Genomic DNA, 20461 nt, shown 5'->3' with positions numbered 1-20461 from the left:
CTAGTATTATAGTTATAAAAAAAGTAAGTAAAGCTAAAAAGATTTATAAATTAAATTATAATAATAATTTAAAAAACTTAATTAAAGCTCTTTAGAATAAAGATCCTAAGATTTAAAAAAAATTAATTATTTAAAAATTGGGAAACTATATCCAACAGATTATTATATTTTAAAAATAAATTTTATATATTAAAAATAAAAAGCCTATATTAAAAGCTACTACAGCAATACTATAATAATCTATTAATAAAATATCTCAAATAAAATAAAACTAAGTAACTTTTTAAAAAAAAAACTTTACTAAATTAGCTTTTAAAATAATATAAAAAATTATATAGTAATATATTCTATCTACTAATATTAAACTATATTTAGATATTAACTATATAAAAAGCTTAAAAGTGTATTAATTTTATTAAAACTATAAATTAAAATTACTATAGACTTTATTACAGAACTATCTAAACCATATTACTAAAATTTCTAAATAAATTTTATTTTAATAGTAGTTAACTAGTTTATGAAAATATACTATTTTATTTTAATATTATATATAATTTAAATAAAAAAACTAGCTAAACTGTTCTATTAAAAAATTAAATTTAAATATAAAGTTTTTTATAGTATTATTACTAATAAAAACTTTATATTTACTAGTTAATTCTAATCTAATTTTTATTATTAAATTAAAATTAAATAATAGTTATTAATAGTATTTTACTTTTAAACTAATAGCTAAACAGAAAAAGTAAACCAGATATTTAAATACTATTTAAAATTTATTATAACTAAAAATTAAAATTATTAGATAAATCTATTTAGTAAAGCTGAGTTTATTTATAATAACTATTTAAATATATTTATAAAAATAATATTTTTTAAAGCTCTAATAGGTTACTTTTCTAAATTTAGACTTTAAATTAAAAATAATCTTATAAAAGTAGGGGTACTATTAATATTAGAAAAACTAAAAAAATTAAATAGTCTATAAAAAAATTAAAAAAACTAGTAAAAAGTAAGTAAAATTTAATTAACTTACTATAATAGCTATTACAGTAAACTATTTTTTTAAAAAATTAATAAAATAATTTATATCTCTAAATAAAAAAATTTAATTAAATTATCTACAGTAAATATTAAGTTTAAAAAAACTTTTTAAAAATTAATTTTAAAACTTATAGGGCCTTTTAGAATTTTAAAGGCTGTAAAAAAATAAGTATTTTCCTTATATTTTTTAATAAATATATTTAGTTGTATAATATCTTTTATATTTTTTTACTGGAATTTTAAAAAGTTGCAAAGATATTTCTAAAATTTTACTAATACCAGATCTAGATAAAAATAAGAAGTAGAAGGTAGAGTAGGTACTAAATAGTTTATACTATTAAAAAAACTAGTTATATTTAATAAAATAATAAAAATAGTTTTTAAAATACAACTAATAGTTACCGGCAGAGAATTTAATAAATATTTAGTAAAAAATATAAAAATTTAATAATTAGATTATAGTTGCCCACTCTACAAAATATAAAATAAAATTAATATATAATAAAATAATAAAATAACTATAAAGTATATATAATATATATATAAATTATAATAAAAAAATATAAATCTATTATATTATATATTTATTTTATTTACAACTATATATATAAACTATAAAAAAATAATATAAAAAAACCTAGATTATATATATTTAATAGGACTAAAAATAATAAAAATACTATTATAAAAGTATTAAAATAAAAGTAAAATAATTTTAAACTACTAAAAAGATTATAATCTATAAATAACTGTAATAGAAAATAATAATAAAATATTTTAAATAAGAATATTTTTAGATTTCTGTCTATTAGATATTATATTAGTTATTTTTTAAATAATATTATTTAAAAAGGTTGAAATAGTAAGCTTTTATAGTATATATTTTATATTATTAGATAACAAATATAGGTATTAGTAATTTTCATTAATATAAACAGCTAATATATAGTACTTTATAATAAAATTATAATATTTAGTAGTATACTTTTATTAAATTATTAGTATAGTCCTATTAAATTAATAAGTCTATTTATAATTATTATTTTTTTATAGTAGCTAAAATATAGTATTTAATATAGTAAGCTTTTTTAATATCTGCAAACTTAGCTGCTAATATATATATAAAATTATTAAAAAAACTGTAAAAATAAAAGTTCTATATTTTTTTAAATTAGTATTTAAAATCTAGTTATTTAATATAAAATTATAGTAAAATTCTTTATATTACCCAGCATTCCTATAGCCATCTACCTAATATTTAGATATATTCTAAAAGTAAAAATAAAAAAAGAATAGGATTATTTATAAAAAATAGTTGGCTTTTTATACTATATATCAATAGTACTTTATAAATAATACTATATTAAAAATACAGTTTGGTTTAAACTAGTTTTTTAAATCTAGTATATATTTTTTTACTAAAGTTTACAGATATTTTAAGTAAAAGAAATATTTATATAAAAAAAGATCTTAGAAAACAGAAAACTAATAGTATAAATATTTTAATTTACTAATAAATCTATAGTAATTTATTAGTATTTTAGTAATACTAAAAAAATATAAAATATAGATATTATATATATACCTTAAAATAAACAGATAAAAATAAAAACAACAGAAAAACACAGGCTTAGAGTGGCTTAACCTGACTGTTATACCTTAACCTTAACCTAGCCATAACCTGGCAGTTAGATTAAAATATAAAAAATTTTTAACCGTACAGTTATAGTTAGATTAAGATATAACTATTACTTTAACTGTTTATACCTACAGGTTAGAAAGATCAGGTGTAGTAGGTAGATTAATAACTATAGGTTAATTTATAATATATATATTCTTTTTATATAAATAATATATAAAGTATAATATATTTTTAATTATAGTATAATAATATTTTCTAGTTTTAGCTTATTTACTTTATCTACTTTATCTGCTTTATCTGATTAACCTATTCTACCTAATTAATCTACTTTATTTAATTAATTTAATTAATTTAATTAATCTGCTTTACCTGCTCTATCTGTTCTATCTAATTAATCTATACTATATATTCCATCTAAAAAATATACTGTACTTTGTGAAAGACTTTTATAAAGCCTAGTATAAAAAAAATAGTATTTATTATTAAATATACTAATAATATTATACTACTTTTTATACTATTCAGAACAGTAATTATAATAGTATAGAAATTATAAAAACCGGGTTTTTATCTTTATCTAAATATATATAATATTTAAAGATTTAGGTAAGGCTGGTTCCCCTATTACTAATAATAATCTATTTTTAAAATTATTTCTAAAATTATTTATATTTTTATTTTTATTAATATAAAAAGTAGTAATTATCTTATTCTTCTTTTACTCTTTAGATATAAAGATAATCAAGTCTAAATTAAAATTATTAAAAATATTCTAGTACTTCTTACTAATCGTAAAATAATTAGTATATATTTAAAGTATAACTACTTTAATTATATTAGAATAAAGACAGCTCCGGTAATAGTAGCAGATATTTTAAAAACTATTAAATAAATATTTAATACTAATACTATTAATTATAATTAAAAGAAAATCTTTAGTTATTTAGTAAAAAATAAAAAACTAATTATAGTAGGACTTTTAGTAAGTAAAAATATTAGTATACCCTATAATATCTAAAATAGTATTAGTTTAATTAAAAATATTTTTTTAAATTATATATTTTTAATATTTAGATATATCTTAAGTTTTTTAAATATTTCTGCTGTAGGTAAGAGCCTCCAGTATTTAAAAATATTATAAAAAGCTTTATTTAAATCAGATAATAATACAGAGCCAGATAATAGTATATTAATTATTAGATTCTAACTATAATAAAAATAAAAGATCTTTTTAAAAATAGTTTAGTATTTATTATACTAGTTAATATTATTATTGAGCTATACATCCTTTTTAAACTTTTTAAGCTTTAATATTAGATTTAGAATAATTATAATTATATAAATATAGTTTTCTGTTTAGTAGATATAATAATAGTACTTTTAAAGCTTTTAATATATATTTTATAAGCCCTTAAAAATCTTTTTCTTTTAGAGCGCCCGCTTTTTTACTAGTTAATTAATTAAGTAATCCAGATAATTAAAAAGATTATTATAAATATTATAGATTTTATAAACAGTAGGCCCACTGTTTTTAGATAAATAAAATATAAAAAGAAAAAAAAGGTATAAAAGCTTAAAAAAATACTTTATTTATTTCTATTTAATTATAGTAGGATAAAAATAATTAATATTACTATACTTACAGTACTAAATAAAACTTTTGATTATTTAATAAAAATTAAATATTTAATAAATTATAAAATAGATTAAGTTCCAGCAGGTTTTACAGTCTAAAAAAATAGTAAACTAATTTAGATTTAAGTTATTAAATAAGCTGGAACTTTTTATAGTATTAAAACTTATATTTATAAATTATATAATCTTTTAAATCTATAATTAAAAATTAGTATAATAAGCTATTACTAAAAGAAGACTTTTAAAAGCTATTTATAAAAGGCTATTATAAACAGCCTTTAATATAAATAGTAAAGGCTGTCTGTATTAGCCTTTTACAAATAGCTTTTAAAATATATCTTTTTAAAAGTTTTTAAAATATTAGAAGAGGTTTTAAGACTTTTATTATAATTTTTTTATATATATTTAACAGTACTATTTAAGGTTTTAATCTAAAGTTTTTATAAAAGAATATTAACTATAAGCTGAATTATATAAGTAAAACAGAATATATAATACTAGCTTTAAATAATCTTTAAAAGATTAGGATTAATTAAAGTATTATAAAGCTGGATACTCTAACTAAGCTAGACTTAAAATTTAGATAAAATTATATTAAATATTAAACTATTATTATTAGTATTATTAGTTATTATATCTAATAACTAATAGGCTAGATTATATTTATATAAGACTAATAAAATAATTATAGCTAGATTTTTATTAGTATAAGATCTAAATACCAGTTAAAAGCCTAGTAGAACTTTATAATAATCTATATCTTCTATTAAAAAATATTTAGTTAAAGTAAGAAATATTTTCTAATTAGGGCTGATCCAGCAGTCTACTATAATTAATATCTATTTATTATCTAAAAACTTTAATAACAACTGTATATATATATTTTCTAATAACTTTAAAAAATATTTTTTAATCTATACTTAATTAAAAGAACTTGGTTTTTAGTAGAAAAATAAAGCAGTAAAATTAATTATCTATTTAAATTAAATATATTTAATAGTTTGGAACAGTAGGCAATAGTCCTTATAAAGTATAAAACTTAATTTTAGAAATTATGTTTATTATAGGCTGTAGAGGCCTAGAAAAAGTAATAATTAAAAAAGTATTTATTTTTAAAAAATAAAAAAATAAGTAAATATTTATAATAGTTTTTTATTCAGTATCTAACTAATTATTTGTTTAGATATAACTAATAGTATTTTCTTTTTACAATCCTTATAAAAATAATAGCTTATAGAACTAGTTTTTAAATTTTTAAATTTTAAATATTATAAGATATAAAGGCATATAGTATAATAAATATAAAAGATTTTATTAGAAAATAATATATTTTTTTAAAAGTTATTTTATATTATTAATAACTTCTTCTAACTAAAGTAAAATAGCGGTTTTTAAGCTTATATACAGATTTTAAAAAAAATTATCTTCTACTACTAATCCTAAAAAATAGGAACTTTTTTTTAGAGAGTTGGGTATGGGATAATCTTTTAATTTTTTATAATATATATAATCTTAAGATTTAAAAGGAAAGAAAAGATCTGGCTTAAAAAGCTTATTTTAGTTTAAGTATTATTATAGTTTATAAAAATCTAAGAAATAAAAAAAAAGCTTAATAGTATTTTTTAAAAATAAGCTAAATAACTGTAATTAATTTATAATTCTAAGACTACTTTATAAGTAATAGATATAAAAAAATAAAAATAGAAAACTTTATAAAAACAGTTTATTTTACTTTAAAATATATTTTTATATAAATTTAATTTATTATATTTTAATATACAGCTAAAGTACCTACTGTATTTTATATATTTTAATAGGCCTAGTAAGTAGAAAATTATATTTAAAGTCTAGAATTATAAATACTTAGGGCCAACTAGATTAAATAAATTAAAAATCTTATTTTTATATCTAAAAAAGGCTTTTATAGAATCTACTATAAAAAATATAGTACCTAATATTAAACTAGATAGTTATTAGAAAGTATATTTACTAAAAAAAATTAAATAGATAGTATAGCATAGGATCTTAAATAGATTTAGATTAACAGAATATTTAGGATTATTAAAATTAAAAGAGTTAAAAAATTTAATTAGATTAATAAAATAATTAAAATTATTACTATTAAAAAGATTAATTAGATTAGCAGGATAATTAAGATTATTAAAATTAAAAAAATTAATTAAATCAGATATAGAGATTTATATAATTATATTATATACAGCCTAAACAGCATTATAATTATATATTTTTATATATATTTTTTACTATAAAAATAATAATTTTATAAAAAGCTGGAATTTATCAGTACTACTAGGAATTTCTTATTCTTTTTTAAAGATAAAGATAAAGAAGATAGTAATACTTTACTTAATTACTTTTAATTAATTTAAAAAGCTTTTTTTTATATACTTTTAGACAACAGTTAAAATAGTTAGATTAATAATCTGTTAATCTAAATATACTTTAATTATACTAAAGCTAAAAAAAATATAGCAGGTATGGCTTAGTACTAAAAACAGTTAAAACAGTTAACTGCCTGATTTTTGGCTATACTGCGGTTAGGTATAAAAATTTCCTTAACCTGGCTATAACCTGGCGGTTAGGTATAAAAATTCCAATTAACCTGACCTGACCTGGCCGTTAGCCACTCTACACAGGCTTTCTAATATAAAACAAATAATAATAAGAATATTAATAATATTAAAAAAATATGTAGAAGTATATTTATATTATTAATAATATAATTAAAAAATAATAATATCTTTAAAGTAAAATAATATTAAATTATAATAACTATATTTAATTAAAACTAGCTTTAAAAAAGTTCTGCCTACTGCTACTATATTTACTAAATAAATTAGCTTATTTATTAAAATAATATTATTATACTACTATTATACTGCTGAGAACAGCTGTATATAAAAAAATCTAATTATTATAAATAATTTTTAAAAATATAGTAAACTACTAACAGCTTATCTATATATTTCTAATAGAAAAGTTGTAATATTAATAACTTAAAAACTTCCTCTAATATTCAACTATTAGAATCTTACTATATCTTTGGGGATAGTAAGGATTAGTCTTAAAATTAATAGACTGCTACTATTCTATACCTAACTGACCCATTTTCCCTTAACAATTAGTTCTTCTTTAGTTCTGCTTTAGCTTTCTAAAAGATAAATAATTAAAAAATAATATTTATTATTATATATATAGCAGTAGAGTTACTAGAGTATTTCCCTTTTATAGTTTTTTTATTTCAATTAAAGTTTAATAAAAAAATACTTATAGTTTTATTATCAAAATCTTAGTTCTTTAAAGACCTTATTTAAATAATTTTAAATATTTAATTATTATTATTTTAGGTAAGTATATTTTAATAATAAGTAGTAATAAATACTATTTTACTTTAAATTTCCTGTAGTTTTAATATATTTTTATATATATTGACTAAGCTCCGGTACTAACTTAGAAAAAACAATAAAGTATATTTATTTTTTTATTTTACTATAAAGTATTATTCTAAAATATTTGAATAAGGATAAAAATGTTTTATTTTTAATCTTTCTATTAATAAAATTATTTAAGCTGTTTTATAATATTAGACTATAAAATAGCAGTATTTGAAATAAAAAAAATAATTAAATAAAATAATCTTATAGGTTTTTAGTTTTTTTTATATTTTTTAATAATGTTTTCCTAATATATTAATACTATTACTGCTAACAGGTAGAGTCTAAATAGCTAACTATAGCTAAAACTTTTTAATTTTAATTTAGTAATTTTAAAAAGTAGTTTTAAAAGTATATTATAGGTTGTAAATCTATTTAGTATTTTATTATGGACTAGATTAAAGAAAAATATATGAATCTTTTTAATTTATTTTTTTCTAAAAGTTAAAATGAAATTTATATAATATTAACCTATTTCTGCTAAAGGTTTAATATCTTTATATCTAATTTATAAAGTTTACATCTGTTTTTTTTTCTAAATATTTTAACTATTTTACTTAATACACAGTAGTTTTTATTTTTTAAATATTTATTTATATAAGATTATTCTCTTCTAAAGCAGATAAAGTACTTTAAAAAACTTTTTTAAAAAATTTAGTAGAAAATATACTACTTTTTTAAAATAATTAAAAAATGGAAACTGTTAGGAATTGTTTAATACAGTAGATATTTTAGTTAGATAAGATAAAAGCAATTTAAAATAGTTTTTTCTTAATTATAAAACTAATTTTTAGAAAAATTTAATCCCTTTAGAAATTTTAAGTACTAATATATAATTTAGAAAAAAGAAGTTAGCTTTATAGTAATATAAGAATCCGGATTAGGACCCCAATAAATTAGTAATAAAATTAGTGTTGGAATAGAAGCTGGCGGCTGCATACCACAGATATTGTATAATATTAAAAAAAGCTGCTTAGTAATATTATAGGTATTTTCTTAAATAAAATACCAGTTTAAACAAATTAACTAATTTAAAAATATTTTTATTAATGATTGTAATTAATATTAGACTTTTAGATAAACTAAGAATTGTTAATAAAATATACTATTAATATTAATAATAGTAATTTATTCCTATTAATAAAAAAAGGATTTATAAATAGATGTTTAATTAATTTCTTTTAGCTATATATAATATATATATAGAGATCTTATTAGAGGTGGAAGGTAGACAGTTGCTAGCAGTAAGAAGGGCGGCGGTTACTGGTAGTAGAGTATCTGTTTGGGGTTGCAGCCAATAAATACTAATTTATTAGGCTTTCAATCTATATTTTTATATTAGTTTTTTATATTAGTATAAAGCCTTTTTTTTTAGAAAAATATATATTAGTACTTTAAATCTTAAAAGGATTAGGAATTTTCAAAATTAGTTTTATAATTAATAAAAAACTATTTTAACTGCTTTTGTTTTGTTTGATTAATATATTTACTGCGTTAAGTAGTTCCTAACAACCAGACATCTTGTGAATAATTTCTGACATTTGAGTCTGATAAGAAAAGGAGATGATAAAGCTCATATTAACCAACAACACGTAACATACGCTCAAAGCCAGTTAAGCTGTGCCTTGGTGTTTGATTTTCCAGGTGGTCCATTTGACTGACCATCAGCATCCAGACTTTGTACCTCTCCAGCAGCTCCCCTCTGCGATGCTTGTACAAACTCGAAAAGCGTCTTGAACCAAAAATCAAGCTTCCCACTCTCGATATAATGTGACACCAACAGGTTTTCTTTCTCAAGATCCCGATGGATGTGAGCTCGCCTTTCTGGACTTAAACGAGCTGTGAGAAGGTCCAACTCTGACTCGCTTAGAATAACATCTTCCGGAGCCCGAGGGATATAAAGTATGGGCTGGGAAAGATCCTCGCTCAGTCCTAATAGCATAGTCAGCAAGTGAGCCAATACATAAACACATGCCTCATGGAGTACACCTACTATCATTATGGCACCAGCCGAGAGTTCGAGCAAGCGAGGTACCATGCAGAACATGTTCGAATTCGCTTCCCGATTCTTCGGCAGCCTTCCCAGTTGCAATCCAGTCATCCTTGATCATGCATCTCTTCCATACCAATTTCTGCAAGATGGCATATAACTGCGGATCCTGTTGGGCATAATAACTCAAACGCAAGACACGCAAAGCCAGATAGTCCTCCTTCCCCACGATTTGTTCCTGGTCGTTGCTCGGAGTCCCAGGGATTCTAGCTAGAGTCAACAAATCCACCATCTCATCAACGGTCATCACTTGTCGGAGCACCACTTTGGCAACAGCCTCTTTCATGATCTCATAAAGCGACGGCGTGTCTTTCAAGATGCTCCGCTCCATGTTTGAAACAGCTATTTCAACCTTGGCTTTTTCGTCAATCGCACCTTCTAAGGTGGGTGCAATGGAGACGAATATAAGCTCTTGCACAGCGTCTATTTCTGCAAGGTCCTCTAGACGCTTGATATCTCCTTGGGCCACCACGTTGCTAGGCCGGGATGAATGCTCACAGGATGCCAGTCTCACGAGTTTAGCCAAGGATAACTCTACTCGATGACCCCATAAGTCTGATTCTTGTTCAAGGGCCAGCTTTTCTAAAGAACCAGCAACCCTGTCGTAGTCATCCTCACCAACCACATCGTTGATCCAAGAGAGCCGAGAGTATGTTGAGTGAGTCCGTAAGAATTGGGTGACATAAGGCTGGAACTTCTTCATTGCAAAGAGGACTCCTGCCTGTCCCAGGGATATCTGCCGCGAAAAGAATGCCTCAGCCCATGACTGTCCAAATCTCTCGAAATAACCTGATATTTTCTTGCTTAGTTGATCAGAAGTATTCGCTAAACCCCTGGTCGTGCTGCTCGGAGAATGAGGCGGGAGGTTCTGACCCCTATTTTGGTCTTGAAGCTCAATTATCAACTCCACTAGCGCTCCCATGTCCCGGAAATCTTCTGCTAACTTGATTGCTTTCTCCAGGTGACCGATTCCAGCGAGTTTGAAAAGCTGCCATTTGCGCTGCTTGACGTGTGTGTGCTCGACTGCCATGCCCTCATCGACCAATTTCGGGTCCTCTTGGGCAGCAAGCCAACGAATCCGCTCCCGGTGTATTTGACCGAGAATATGAAACTGTCTGGCACCATTTGTCGCTATTCTCGTCAGGATTTCATTTCCTGGTACATCGGCCGAGGCTGCTCTCTGCTGGAGCCAGACTCTGCAGGTGTCGAGCTCGAGATCCAACAGGCGTACGCTCTGGACATATCCAATACTTCGGGAAGTCCAGAACTCTTGGAGACCCTTGTAATCCCCAGTCAGTACCCCGTCCTCCACATAGCCATCGATGATTCCGTAGCGACTAGCATGCTCGTCTCTAAAGTGATACGCTGTTTCTAGAACGGCTAGTGACAGCTCGCTAGCGGCTAAGAGCTTTTCTGCCGTCCTCCAACTCTGCTTCAGGTTACTGCCTTTTTGTGGTTTGGCTGAGTGGTAGATCCAGGGCACAATATTTTCCAGTTGAAATGTATCGTAGAGGAACCAATGACGGACCGGGTCACTATCACTGTTTCGTTGCGTCTTGAACCTCTCACTCATTGATTCTAGTATGTCAGCCAGCAGCGTTTGACCTTTACCATTCTGCTTCCGCCAACACTCTTCAAGCTTCCAGATAGCTCTTTGAGCTGCGATTTTTTCCGCGCCCCAAAGCATTTCCCACCAGACCAAGCGACTCAATGCCTTGTGCTGTTGCATTAACAAAGATGAAAGATCATCAAGAGCCTTTGCCCGCAGTCTTAGATTCTGATCCACAGTAATAGACGTTGTCGGTATGTATCGCGAAGTTGAATTCAGTATTTCATTGGTCACCTCTAGGGCAGCCTCTTCAACCTCCGCTAGGGGAAACCCAAGACCCTCCTTGTTCGTCAGGTCCAATGGATTTTCCACAATGGTTCCATAAAAGATCGCTTGCTCAATCCTATGCTTTGCAGTGATGTAATTAGTCGCAGCACCTGTCGCCTCTTTATTGCTAGCCAAGGCACTGATTCGGAGGATACCGAAGCCCCGAACCATAACCAAACATGCAGGCTCTGTCCTTTCGATAGTCCGATCTTCACACCCGCTACCCAGGATATCATACTCTTGCCCAGACCGCAGATTGATGATATCATGGAATGCTCCTGCTCCCCGATTGCTGCTAGGTGTAGTCCCATTCGGGTGTTCATTTCCATTTGGAAGTGACAGCAAGATGATTGACTGTCCGACCACGAGAAAGCCCATATTACCTGAGCTAGGAATAGAAAGCCTGATTTGCGTCGCTCCGAGATGTGGCAAAGAACCACGATGCTTAATAGCAGTACTGGACAGTATCTGAGACTCCTCGGAGAGCCTGAGTTTGAGAAGGTATAGTTCTTGTGAGCTTGCTGCAGTCGTAGCCACGACGACCAAGACATCCCACATGTTGGAATCGCTACTTGGAATATGAGTGTTGTGGTCTGCGGCGGCAAACATGAAATCAAGAATTTCAATATTGCCTTCGTCATGCTGATATGAGGTTTGGCCCAGAGCGTCCGCAATGATATCCCTAACATCGAACTGCTTCTTAAGCAAGCTTCCGTTATTCCAGTGAGTGTCCCAGATTTCGAAGGAGCCCGTGGTAGTGGCTATGATGACTTCTCTCTGTCCCCGCTGATGCGATTGACCTGCTTGGACTGCTGCAATGTCTTTCCTCCAATACCCTCCGCTAAGAGCATTTCTTAATCCCCCCAGAAAGCCTATTTTACCACCACCAGAGGGGTTTTTAAGGAAGGTAGCCGTTACAGCCGGCTTGCCTTGGGGGTCCCTCACAGTAACGTGAGCTACTCTACCGGTGGAGAATATCACGATAACCCCAGATGGCTCACAATTGATGACGTCAGTAGCGTATTCACCAGAGAGGAGGCCATTGATGCTTCCCTGCAGGCGACACTGTTTCTGCCTGGTATATCCGAGTGATGTGGCGCTCGTTATGGTCTCCCAATACAATATATGGCCACTGCTTGGTGTAACAATGACCAGTCCTGGCAAGCCGCCTGTTGCCGTCGATAGAAGCTGTCCTAGAGGCGCTGCATCATTGGAACCCCTGCATGATTCCGGGAGGAGCAGAGTGAGAACCTCTGTATTCTGTAGCTGAGCATCTTCAGAATATGGCCAAATTATTGCATGAGACCTTGTCAAAGCCAGTGCCAAACCATTGCCCCTTCCAAAGACAACTCTGTAAGGTTCTGCATATCCTGTCAATAAATGTAGTAGAAGCGTATCCACGTTTGTACTGACCTGATTGTAAGCCGGCGATTTGATCTGGAAAAGCTGCCAGCTGTTTAACAATGTAGAAATCTGTTTGTGACTAAAAGATCGAGCGTTAGTTAGATTGACTGGAGGAACGTAGCATGAGTGACAGACAAGGATGACTGCTTTGACAGGTTCTTCCTTAAAGCTTCCAGGTCTTTTGCCGGCTCTAATGGGGATTTCCTTCGCCGCGTCGGCGGGAGTGAGTCCGATGCTTGAAGAACCTAAGTTTTCAGCACCCAGAGATGGTGTTTTGGATTGGTCTCCGGTAGCAAGTTCTATGGATGATTCGACGCTATCTTGACGTAGAGCAGAGCGCTGACGTTTCGCACTAGGCTGTTGTGTAGTCTCATCAGAGTTCGTACGCTGTCGTCTTCGGGGGTTGCGCAAGGCGGCTGCTGGCCCAAGTGCTGCTTTTGGTACGAACATTGTTGAGCCTTGATACGGAAGCAGTGCGAATAAGATCGCTTCCAGGGTGATTGAATCATGAATGTTCTATCAGATAGATATATGAGATAGTGGTACTAACGCGCAAACTTTGAACTCCTGGCCGCGCTCATTATGGTCAATAACAACACTCGTTATGTGTCGGCTGCGCGCAATTAAAATGCTGCCTACCCGAAGGCGGTCAGGCACAATTGCTCTAGACGTCGGCCTAGGGCATCCTTTATTCGTACTCGACCATTCACATCTGCCTATAGTTTTATGCGGGATTGAAAAAGAGTTAAGAACAAAACCAGAGGCCAAGTGTAACACCCGGGTGTCTTCAGAGGCAGCTTTTTATGACCGCCTTAAGTTACACGACTGCTTCCTCTATAGTATCATGAGTTGTGATAAAACCGGCAGATCTGAGATTATCCAATCCAGTTACACTTTCACATTCTCAAGGCATCTTGCCGAGTATTATAGAAGACATTCATAGGCAGCTAATCCTAAAGACATGATAATGATAGGCTCTCTTAATTTTGCATGAGCCGACATTCACTGCCAATTGCAAAAAAAATATACTCTGTACCTTGCTTTTTAAGGATGGATGTAGAATCCAAACCACTTTGCGGAAAATCACTCTAATCAGAATTGGACACACAATCTCCCGTGGTGCGCAGTCCGATGTGCGGTCTGCGCAACAGCAATCTTGAGTTATCAGGTGTGCTAGTCCGCGTTGTTCACCCTTGTCCGGATTGTAGCATCATCTCACGTGATCGTATCATTTACTCCTTTATTTATCGCTGTTCGTATCAGCCGCCCTGCACTCCACAGCAAGAAGAACTTCACCTAGCCTCCTGGCAACAGGTCACGATGCCCATTTATCTACCGCGACATGCAACTGCACAAGCATCACGGGCTGCTAGATTCACGAGTTACTAAGAAATATGCCCACCTCCCTTTCGATACCGAGGCCACATAGAGGGTGCCATGGCCACCACTATCTGCAGCCCCACAGATATCCCCGAAGTCGATGCTCCGTTATATCTCCGGCCAAAACACCACTACGCACGGCTCTCTTCTTCCCCGGTTTGGGTGCCCTCACCCTTAACTTCACCTTACCTTCTAACCGCTTCTGCTCACAGGCCATGGGGTTCAGCGCATAGGAATGGCAAGTCCATGGCTTGAGATGTTTCCCAAAATATCCAACAAAGTCATGAGCGAGGTGGACTCCACCCTGGGTTTCCCATTGTCTCGGATCATATCCCAGGGCCCCAACTCGGAGCTCAATAAGACCGAAAACTCGCAACCTGCGATCATGGCTACATCGGTGCTGATACTCCGGATACTAGAACACGAGTTCGGCTTCAATGCAGATACGCTAGTAGACGTTACCCTCGGCCACAGCTTGGGCGAGTTCACTGCTCTGGTTGCCGGGAATTACCTTGATTTTGGGGATGCGCTAAGATTAATCAGACGACGTGCCGAGATCATGTCCCAATGCACGAAGAAGGCCTTCGAAACAACGGGAGATGAATATGGCATGGTGGCTCTTGTCTGCGAGCCTGATCATTTCCCGGAATTGCTGGAAGCCATTCATGACTTTCTTGGGCTCGCGAAGCCAGCATTGAAAGACGACATTGATCATGGGGCTTCAGTGTTCCAGGATGTCATGATTGCAAATATAAACTCTAATAACCAAATCGTACTTAGCGGCAGTGTTGCAAGAATCAGGACTCTGATAGTCCAGCTCCGTCAATTTGGGGGCCATGATCCTCGCGCGGTGAAATTAAAATGCGAGAGTCCGTTCCACAACCCTATTATGGCACCAGCTGCTGACTACATGAGGCATGCCCTGGAGAATATTAACGTCAGATTTCCCACACATATGCAATTCGTATCAAATGTTTCAGGTCTGCCGATTAGTTCAAGAGAGGAATTGAAGGCTCTGCTCTCTCGGCAATGCGTTGAAACTGTTAGGTGGTGGGATAGCATTCGATATCTAGATCAGATTTACGGTGTGACACGCTGGATTGGAATAGGGCCAGGGAAAGTTGGCAGAAATTTAGTGGGCAAGGAAGTTGGCAAGATCATGGTCAAGGGTGGCGGTGTCTGGTCCATCTGCGATCCTCGGGAGCTGGAGGATATTCTAGGTGATTTGGAAAGATCGGGTACCGATGCCTAATACCAAAGTTCTCACAATTGTCATAGCGTAGATATGTTCCCGTGGAATCCGAACTTAACCTTGAGCCATGCGCAGTAGCACTCCCTTTCCCTCCATTGGAAAACAACAATTGATACTGGGATTGATCTGGGTGTGGTGAGAACGAGGCATTCGGTCCTCTGTGACGAGAATATCCCAAATTAAGAATCTAGTAGCACAGGTGCTAGGGGAGTTTATCCGCCTTTGCTCTGACCACGACTCAGCGGCAGTATCTGAGATCAGAAGTCCGTTGTACCAGACTACTCACTCGAAATCACCATCACCATCGCCTGGAGCTAGCGGAACCTTTCTAATGTGGTGCCCATGATTCACCAATTCGTAAAATCTCCTTGACGAATCTTTTGTCTGCGACTTGAGGAAAGCTAGATACTCGGGCAGGACGCTTGACGGTATCAGAGCGCTCACTCGGGGTATAAAATGGATTCTGCAATAGTTGAACATAAGCGTCCTGCAGAGAACGGAAGACCTATAACAGTGGATCGTCAGTGGTATATCAAATGCTGGCTGAGTGATCGCGCCACTAATGCATAACATACCGGCCTAAGGTCAGGCCCCTTGAGAATAGTCCTAGATGATGCCCCGAACCCCTCTGAACTAATTGTTTGGCCGACTAGATCAACTATAACTAGCAGCTTCACTCCTGTCGTGGTGAGCCATCCGTACGCCGCCAAGCTTTCATCTACCGCGTGCAAAAGGCCGAGGTCCTGGTCAATGGACGTTTGTCTGCGCCTTATTTCAATGATATCCAAGCAAGAGTTCACTAGAAAGGAGAACTCGATAGCCGAGTTGCGATATGGAGGAAATAATGTCATATGTATTGGATTGTCCTAGGCAGCATTAGTATCAGAGCTGCTCCAGGTGTAATGGCATACATACGGCTTTCCCGATTACACCGATACAGGCGATTTTAGGCATCATAGTGATCACTTCTCACTTTTGCATCTCAAGTGTTCTTGTATAGATCGATGTCATAGACCTTCAAGTTTGACGGGGACTCAGACGAAGTGGGTATTGGCGTTTCCAGCTGTCTATAAATAAGTGCATGGCGAAACAGGCCCCTACCTTAGTACCAGGCTGGATCATATCGATAAAAGATATAAGCATACCTAAGTTAGGTGACCCAAGTTAGGTGATGAGGCCGGATTAGCTCTCAGCTCCTTGCTATCAGCCTGATCAGCAAGATGGCCTTGAACGGTGAGAGTTGGCTTGAAGGATGAACTACGTCGACTCTGGTCGATGATAAATCACCCCATGGGATCGGCATCAAGTCCTGTCTTGTACTTGACCCCGGAAGGCAGATGCATTATTTAAAAGAGTATGTGCATCCGAAGCTCGGCCAATGAACGATGCCTGAATTAACCTTATGCTGTCACGTGATATGACTAAGGTTACATATTACTCTATATTACACCTCTCATTGCATTAGGGACTTTATCTTTCCACTGATCAATGTATCAATACAGTAATACAGCTAATGGGTAATCCATTGGTACCATCAGCGCAGAACAACCATCCAAATTGACCCTTGCGTCTTGACGTTATTTCAATCGCCACTGTGATTCTCCAAGGTGCACTTACACTCTACTCTCAGAGTTGCTGCTCGCACAATCCGTCCAGGGATTCCGGAAACTTTTACAAGCACACCACGAGGTCTTGATCACTATGCTTCCTCTCACCGGGCGCGCTGTCTCAGTCGCTTTGCATGGTAGGTCTCTAGTCGATCTTTTGCTGGCCATCAATTGACAATCAGGCAGTGCGACCGCAGCCGTCGTCACATTTATTCCGACCGCAGAATATGTCTCGCCTTTCAACATCAGCTATCAAATCGGCGACAGCTCTCGAGCGGCAAGGGCAGCCTGGTCAACATCTCACTGCTTCTGGCAAGGTACGAAAGGAGGTACCATTGCCCAGTCAGGAGAAAAAGGAGGGCGCAATGCAATATGTGCTGTCCGTACATCAACTATTCTGCCATATATGGGTGATTGAATAACACTTTACAGAACCACCCTTGACCAAGTTGCCAATTGGGCACGCCAGAGCTCACTTTGGCCCATGACGTTTGGTCTTGCTTGCTGCGCCGTGGAGATGATGCATCTTTCGACACCAAGATACGATCAAGATCGCCTGGGAATCATTTTCAGAGCCTCTCCTCGACAATCCGATGTAATGATTGTTGCGGGTACTTTGACAAATAAGATGGCACCCGCTCTTAGACAGGTTTATGACCAAATGCCTGATCCGAGATGGGTTATCAGTATGGGAAGTTGTGCGAATGGTGGAGGATATTATCACTATAGCTACTCTGTCGTTCGTGGGTGCGACAGAATTGTACCCGTGGATGTTTATGTCCCTGGATGTTCGTTCTGCCTTGCCCACCTCATTATGGCATCATTCACTAACTCCCAAAAATCATAGGTCCGCCTACATCCGAGGCACTGATGTACGGAATCTTCCAACTTCAAAAGAAGATGAGACACACCAGGATCACGCGCATGTGGTACCGTCGTTAGTTTCGCGATTTCTAGGTCGCGCACTGCGCTGGGTAATTTCAAGTGGCAGCAAGATCTAACCCACCAGCATTCTCTCCCCATAAATAAATGTTTGAACTACGTTTTGCTGGCGCAGTTTTGAAATCACATTATTTACTTTTTATACTTACATGATTTTCATATAAAACTTGATTCATGTGTGTACTTTTGTTAGGTGTCTGCTCTCCCATGGATACATCAGTCACCCGTTCACAACTACGCCCCCATTCGGATGTAAGCACTGTCCTGAGATATAGCTACTATCCGCACTCGCAAGAAAAACAAAACAAGTCGCTATTTCACTAGGCTGCCCTGGACGACCCATTGGTACGGAGCTGAATTGCTCCATCGCAGTGGTCGTCATGGTGGCAGGGATAAGCGGGGTCCAGACTACATATAACTATATTAGTGTATATCCCGTTCATGTAAGTCAAGTCTCTCCGGTCAAAACTTACCTGGCCCTGGACAAACACAATTAACACGAATGCCATTCTTGAGTTGCTGGTTAGATAGACCTCGCGTGAACGCAACAATGGCTCCCTTTGTCGATGTATAGTCGAGAAGATCAGGCCGGCCGATGTAAGCATTGACGGATGCGCAATTGATTATGGTCGAGCCGCGCTTCAAGTGAGGGAGAGCGTACTTGGAAAGGTAATAGAGGGGGTGGATGTTGGTATCAAACGTCTTTACCCATTGGCTCCTATTGTGCTCTTGTCAATTAATGCACCGTACTGAACACGAGATCCGACGGTTTTCTGACACTGCCGTTGGGATAACCATCGGGACTCGAATACTTATTGGCAGAGCATGGGGAGCGTCATTTGGAGCTTACTCTTCTAAATCCTTAAGGTCCTCGATCATATTCTGCGTCCCGGCATTGTTCACTAGAATGTCGATGCCACCTAGTTTTTCTAGTGCGGTATCAATCACCTTGCGGCAGTTCTCTCTTTCGCGTAGGTCGGTGGCGAGGCTGTGACATTCCTGTCCAGCCTCTTGCACCCTCATTTTTGTTTCTTGTGCGTCCTTTTCCTCTTCTGGCAAATGGACTATCAGACTTGTTGCTCCTTCCATTGCAAATAATATGGCTATGGCACGTCCAATTCCTGAGTCGCCGCCAGTGATTATAGCGCGTTTACCGATCAACTTCCCTGCTGCTTTGTAGCTCTGATAACCCCCATCCTCATCGGGTATGTAGCTGGATGCTGGTTTCGGTTCTTCGAGATCAGCCTGCAAGCCTGGCTTCTTTTGGTGCTGAATCGGTATCTCGTGACCTGCAGTATCAGTCAGCTTCCCACCGGAAACAATGATTAAGCTGGAGTTTACCGGGCTTGAACTGGGGAAGGTTTCCCCGCGATGATTTCTCGGTGTATTCTTGCATATCGAAGAACCCTAGATAGACGGCCGCTGGAAGCTTCAATTATAAGATCAGCAGTACCACAAAGGTGATGAATCTGGAGACTTATCTGCAACCGGTGACCACTTGCGACTAAATGAGATGACTTATATAGGAGAAAAGAGTTCGTTTTAGCGCATTGCCTCTTCGTCAAAGTGACGTTACCATCTTATTTGGCTGTGGCAAGGTGGTTGAATGACGTATCGCCTCCAGATGCACTGCTTCAGCCCATCAGAAATAATACCCAATCATTTGTGGGCTAACTATGATAAAACGAGGGAGTCTGTAAATATCGAAGTGTTCGCGATAATAGCTACTGTGGCCAAGCGCAGATAAATCCTTCGTTTACGAGTAAGATAAGGAGGACTAGAAAAGCCAAGTAATCAGAAGAAAGCAGTTGTCATTCATTGACCCCAATATTCTCTTTGATCCCACTCATGTTACGCATTATGCGGGGAAGCTAATAATGAAGGCTTTGCATACAGTTAGGTATCATTAAATGGCTGCCTCATAACTCCTTGACATTAACGCTGGGATTTTTTAGTTTCATTGAACAATGTCTGAGGGAATCAGTATTGAGGTTCTTTATTTAGGGAATACCTTGTACTACCGTCTTCTTCTACCCAGGCTCTCTAATTACAACTCCAAGTATAACAAATAGTAAGTTGTAGGAGCCTACTCGTAGATACCATCTCTACGCATACCACTCAACATAAATGGTACCGGACATAGTTACTGAGTATTAATGATAACTGCCTGA

General features: G+C 33.6%; 5 protein-coding genes across 5 annotated transcripts; 2 read left to right on the top strand and 3 right to left on the bottom strand.

Moving 5' to 3' along the window:
• Positions 1-9245: 9245 nt before the first annotated feature.
• BO82DRAFT_306812 (putative nuclear pore complex subunit Nup133) lies at positions 9246-13559 on the bottom strand (the record flags this gene model as incomplete). The annotated part of the gene is made up of 4 exons (XM_025632264.1): positions 9246-9711; positions 9773-13066; positions 13119-13188; positions 13245-13559. The coding sequence occupies 4 exons, from the start codon at positions 13557-13559 to the stop codon at positions 9383-9385; spliced, it is 4008 nt and encodes a 1335-aa protein (XP_025493735.1). The 3' UTR covers positions 9246-9382.
• Positions 13560-14389: 830 nt separating this feature from the next.
• Positions 14390-15759, top strand: BO82DRAFT_352946 (ACP S-malonyltransferase). The gene has a single exon (XM_025634832.1). The coding sequence runs from the start codon at positions 14725-14727 to the stop codon at positions 15739-15741; it is 1017 nt and encodes a 338-aa protein (XP_025493734.1). The 5' UTR covers positions 14390-14724; the 3' UTR covers positions 15742-15759.
• A 310-nt stretch (positions 15760-16069) lies between these two features.
• Positions 16070-16695, bottom strand: BO82DRAFT_279674 (uncharacterized protein; the record flags this gene model as incomplete). Its single annotated transcript, XM_025631271.1, has 3 exons — positions 16070-16246; positions 16317-16607; positions 16657-16695. The coding sequence occupies 3 exons, from the start codon at positions 16693-16695 to the stop codon at positions 16070-16072; spliced, it is 507 nt and encodes a 168-aa protein (XP_025493733.1).
• Positions 16696-17442: 747 nt separating this feature from the next.
• Positions 17443-18290, top strand: BO82DRAFT_306802 (NuoB/complex I 20 kDa subunit family protein; the record flags this gene model as incomplete). Its single annotated transcript, XM_025632263.1, has 4 exons — positions 17443-17485; positions 17535-17727; positions 17781-18136; positions 18196-18290. 4 exons carry the CDS (start codon positions 17443-17445, stop codon positions 18288-18290), a joined length of 687 nt encoding a protein of 228 aa, XP_025493732.1.
• Positions 18291-18398: 108 nt separating this feature from the next.
• Positions 18399-20061, bottom strand: BO82DRAFT_306799 (oxidoreductase, short-chain dehydrogenase/reductase family). The gene is made up of 5 exons (XM_025632262.1): positions 19772-20061; positions 19632-19712; positions 19141-19579; positions 18764-19008; positions 18399-18698 (listed from the first exon to the last, which is right to left on the bottom strand). Exons 2-5 carry the CDS (start codon positions 19684-19686, stop codon positions 18511-18513), a joined length of 927 nt encoding a protein of 308 aa, XP_025493731.1. The 5' UTR covers positions 19687-19712; positions 19772-20061; the 3' UTR covers positions 18399-18510.
• Positions 20062-20461: the final 400 nt, after the last annotated feature.

The sequence above is a fragment of the Aspergillus uvarum genome (genome assembly GCF_003184745.1).
Source record: "Aspergillus uvarum CBS 121591 unplaced genomic scaffold BO82scaffold_16, whole genome shotgun sequence".
NCBI lineage: Eukaryota > Fungi > Ascomycota > Eurotiomycetes > Eurotiales > Aspergillaceae > Aspergillus > Aspergillus uvarum.
Note: the sequence above shows the minus strand (reverse complement) of the source record. Positions and strands in the feature narration are given on the sequence as shown.

Excerpts from the sequence above, each read along its gene's own strand:
- BO82DRAFT_306799 (XM_025632262.1), bottom strand. The coding sequence starts at position 19,686 with ATGCAAGAATACACCGAGAAATCATCGCGGGGAAACCTTCCCCAGTTC. Across the intron at positions 19,009-19,140 it reads GACCTTAAGGATTTAGAAGA|GAGCCAATGGGTAAAGACGT; the intron begins GTAAGCTCCAAA and ends AGAGCACAATAG. Across the intron at positions 18,699-18,763 it reads TTGTGTTTGTCCAGGGCCAG|TCTGGACCCCGCTTATCCCT; the intron begins GTAAGTTTTGAC and ends AGTTATATGTAG.
- BO82DRAFT_352946 (XM_025634832.1), top strand. The coding sequence starts at position 14,725 with ATGGCAAGTCCATGGCTTGAGATGTTTCCCAAAATATCCAACAAAGTC.